General features: G+C 35.8%; 1 protein-coding gene across 1 annotated transcript; it reads right to left on the reverse strand.

Annotated features, from left to right (window-relative positions):
* Positions 1–296: 296 nt before the first annotated feature.
* LOC130462891 (uncharacterized) lies at positions 297–3833 on the reverse strand. The gene is made up of 4 exons (XM_056831865.1): positions 1456–3833; positions 1075–1374; positions 891–996; positions 297–806 (listed from the first exon to the last, which is right to left on the reverse strand). Exons 1-4 carry the CDS (start codon positions 3831–3833, stop codon positions 297–299), a joined length of 3294 nt encoding a protein of 1097 aa, XP_056687843.1.
* Between the last annotated feature and the right edge of the window lie 944 nt (positions 3834–4777).

Genomic DNA, 4777 nt, shown 5'->3' on the forward strand with positions numbered 1-4777 from the left:
GTTGTTTCAAACATTAAACTAAATTCAGATATCATATTGCTGAATTGCAGATTTATCCACAATCCATCATCCCAGTCTTTCCTTTTAATCTTTCCCTTCATTAGTCACTCACCTCAATCCTTACTTTATTATGCAATAATCCCAATAACCAAGAGACAATACAAGAGAGTAACCCAAGAGCTTCCGGAAAAGAGCATGATATAACTAGTACATTGAAAATAAAAGATAATAAGTCCATAGATCGAATCAATAGAATACAAATACAAAGAATAACGGCGTAAAATAAATAAGCATGGTCAATCGGCCCCACCCTCTTCCGCTACTGGTAAAGAATCACCTAAATCAAACAAATCTCTAGGCTTATTCTTAACAACATGGAACCATCCTTTTTGTATCTCATCTTCTATGTAAAAAACTTGTTTTGCTTGAGATGAGAAGACAAATGGATCATCTTGCAATAATCGTCCAGTATGCATCAATTTAGAGAAATTGACACATACTCCGCCGTTTGGATATGTTCTTACACCCCTACGAATGTCTACCCAATCACAACGAAACAATACAACTTTATAATCTCCATAGTAATTTAATTCATAGATATCCATCACTTTTCCGTAGTATGCCACTCCATCCGCTTCAACCATAACTCCAGAATTTTGTGTCAAAAGACGACAATCGCGATCAGTGGAAAGGAATTTGTATCCATTGATTATGTATCCTTTTAATTTTCTACCATAAGAATGCAAACCACCCGCCAAAGCTTTTCTTAGTTTCCCATCTTCGGTGGTTGCATCTATGAAATGTACCTACGATAATACTTAATTATATCAAATAAAGTTTATTTTTTCAAAAACAGAAGTATGTATTAACATTAAAAGAACTTAAGTAACCTTGTTTCGCAGCCACCCTCCAAATTCATTGATGATCCATTTACTTTCATCACTCTCCGCGACGGAAATTTCTAAGTTCATTTGACGCTTCTCGGTTAAAAATTCACTTCGTGGAAGAAGAAAAAACATAAGAGTGATTTATTACAAAATTTGTTATTCAAAAGAAAACCAACATAATACTTACTCTAGATCCCCTTTGATCTCATCAGAGTGAAGTAAAACGTAGCGATGGGCTTGTTTTAAGCTTTGACCATCAAGGCGAATGCTGACCTCCTTTCCAATGACTCGACCGCCGGAATTAAATAAGTAATCATCAGAATTTGAAATGTCATCATCCATCCTTTTAGGCATGTTGAAGATGGTCTTAACACCTTGAAGATATCTCGAGCAAAACCTAATTGTCTCCTCTAAAAGGTAGCCTTCCGCAATAGATCCTTCAGGTTGGGCTTTATTGGTTACATGTGACTTCAAATGGGACAAGTACCTTTCAAATAAAATATTTGTATATAATAAATGTAAATTATTTAATAAAAAAATATATAATTCACATAGGTAAGATATAAACCTTTCAATGGGATACATCCATCTGTATTGCACTGGTCCACCAAGTTTAACCTCCTCCACTAAGTGAATCAACAAATGGACCATGATTGTGAAAAATGAAGGCAAAAACTCCATTTCCAACTGACAAAGAGTTAAAACAATTCCATCTTGAAGACCATCTAAATCATCTGGATCAATACTGGTGGAGCACAACTTCTTGAAAAACGAAGACAATCTAGCCAACAAGTCAATCACCTTTGTAGCATTAGAAGCTCTTAAGGCGACGGGGAGGATATCTTGCATTAGAACATGGTTGTCATGACTCTTGAGGTTAATCAACTTCCTTTGCTTCATATTCACACAACTAGAAAGGTTGGATCCATATCCATCCGGAACTTTAAGTTTCTGCAAAACAGTTAAGAATCTCTCTTTTTCCTCCCTAGACATAGAATAGGAAGCTGGAGGCATGTATTCATTTCCATTATGATCAGCACTAAGCCAAAGGTGAGTCTTTATTCTCCATGCTTCAAGGGCTTCTCGATCATCCCTATTATCTCTACTCTTATCCATACTAAGAAGTGTTCCCAAAAGATTCTCAGACACATTTTTCTCAATGTGCATAACGTCTAAATTATGCCTTAGAAGATTATGCTCCCAATACACCAAATCAAAGAATATGCTTCTCTTGGTACCAAAGACAATTTCATCTTGGACATCATTGTTATCAGTATGTCCTCTTTGTCTCTTTTTCGGTGGTGCCTTTGACTTTCCATAAACATACTCGACCTTTTCTTGTTGCCTCAATATATCAGTGCCGCTAGGACGAGATGGGGCTTCACCCAACTCATTAGTTCCAAACTTCTCACAAAACTTTTCACCCTGACGTCGATATGGGTGATCTGCGGGTAACCATTTTCTATAGCTACAATAACAAATCTTGTTCCCAAATCTATCAGAAGGTGTGGAATCCATGCATATAGGACATGCATTGTAACCTTTTGTGCTCAAACCAGAGAGCATTGCATAGCCAGGAAAGTCATTAATAGTCCAAAGCAGAGCCGCGCGCAAATTAAATTTCACTCCGTCAAAAGCATCAAAAGCTTCAACCCCTCCCCACAGCAATTTTAACTCATGAACTAATGGTTGAAAATACACGTCAATATCATTTCCAGGACTTGCTTTTCCGGGAATAAGTGTGGACAAAATGAAAGAAGATGGTTTCATACATAGCCATGGTGGAAGATTATAAGGAATCAACACCACTGGCCATGTACTATAAGTAGTGTTCATTAAACGGTATGGATTAAACCCATCGCTCGCAAGACCTAATCGAACACTACGAGGGTCTAATGCAAAATCTCTATAACGCTCATCAAATGCCTTCCACGCTAAGGCATCGGAAGGATGCCTCAAAATCTTCTTATCATCTTCACCTAATCGCTCTGTATCATGCCATCTCATATCTTCTGCTGTTTCTGATGACATGTAGATTCTTTTTAGTCTTGGGATAAGAGGAAAATATCGCATTACCTTAGCTGGCACACCTTTCTTACAAGTATTCGTACCTTGATCACTTACATCGTCACCCTTCTTACCCTTGGTTGTTTTCCACCTCGATTTACCACAAACATGACATTTGTCTTTCTCTAAAAATTCACCCCAATACAGCATACAATCATTAGGACAAGCATCAATTTTTTCATACCCAAGGCCCAAGTCTTTTATCATTTTCTTACTGTAATAATAAGACGAGGGAAAATCAAGTATTTGAGGAAATGCATCTAAAATCAGCTTCAAGAGCATATTGAAAGATTCAATGGACCAGTGATGCATACACTTCAAGTGAAATAAGTGTAGAAGAAAAGATAACTTTGAAAAATTAATACACCCCTCATATAATTTCTCCTCAGAAGCTTGAAGTAGCTTCTTATATGTCGCATCTTCTTCTATTGTAGAATCATCATATTCAACATCTGTGTCGTATGACACGGGCTCCTCAGTCCATTCACCATCCTCTCTTGCTTCAAAAGTTGGAAAATTGGGTGGCACATTAACACTAAAAGCTGATCTTAATAGTCCTCCCATATTATCTCGACCTACAAACCCACTTTGATTACCAAGGGATCCTTCACTAGTACTCCCTCCATCACTCCCTAACATACGTTGAACCATATCCCCTTTACCATGAAAGATCCAATTTCTATACGACTTATAAAACCCCTTAAACAAAATATGTCGCTCTACATCATTAACCGGGAACCATTTATCCACCTTACAGTTCTTACATGGACATCTAATTTTTCCTTCGAATAGACCTTGATTGGCAAACGCAATGAATTGCATACAACCATCGATATATTCAGGGTGGCCAGTGGGTAGATCTATCCAACTTGTATCCATATCTATACGAAAAATAGTATAGTAATAAGATATATAATTAGTAATATGCGTTGTATAATATGAAATTTTATAGGTAAACGTTATGATCATTCTTATAACCTTGATATAACATATAATTCATAACATAACTTTATGCTTTCTTTTTTTGGCAATTAACAATGATTTTATTAACAACAAAAGAGACCTTGAAACATCAAGGTTACATTAATCGAGGGCCACCAAACAAAATCAACTCTAACAGAGGCACCTATCCAACCTAAGATATTACCAATAATCTAATTAGTGCTTCTACAAGAGGCCTTAAACAAGATCTCTTTTACAAAAGCATTTACTGATTTAAAAGCCTTCTTAAAAACAACAGGATTTCTACAAAACCAAATGTTATAAATTGATTCTGAAAAGCACATGACATAACTTTATGTTTCTTCTTTAATTCTTCTTCACTAGTGACTAATATTTGGTACCTATATTCGTCTTCTCACTAGAACTTCATTTCCATTAACTCCATATTATATTTTTTTAGCATAGAAGGTCATACTTTCAACTGCACGTGAATTCAACAAGGAAAACAAAGCATGCGAGTTTCACTCATTTATGAGCACAAAATTTCAACATAATGAATAAGATGGTAAAAGCTAAAAGAAAATATCCAAGGCAAGAGTCTAATAATTGCACTCAAATTTTTTGTTTGATAATATGTATGATTTAATCTTTTTATCACTTACACACAACCACAAGTTGATTAGAAAAATGAAGGCAAATTCTTCATAATAATAAGAATGTCAAATTTAACACTAAGCACCTGTAAAATGCTTGGGAGAGAGATGTTGGGATAAAGTAGATCCCAAATTCCACGAAGAAGCTTAAAACCGGCGGCCACTTGAACTAAAGTCCAAAGCTTCCAATGCTTCTGTGTAAGATACATATTTGAAATGGTAAGTAAA

This window comes from Spinacia oleracea, chromosome 6 (assembly GCF_020520425.1).
Source record: "Spinacia oleracea cultivar Varoflay chromosome 6, BTI_SOV_V1, whole genome shotgun sequence".
Lineage (NCBI taxonomy): Eukaryota > Viridiplantae > Streptophyta > Magnoliopsida > Caryophyllales > Amaranthaceae > Spinacia > Spinacia oleracea.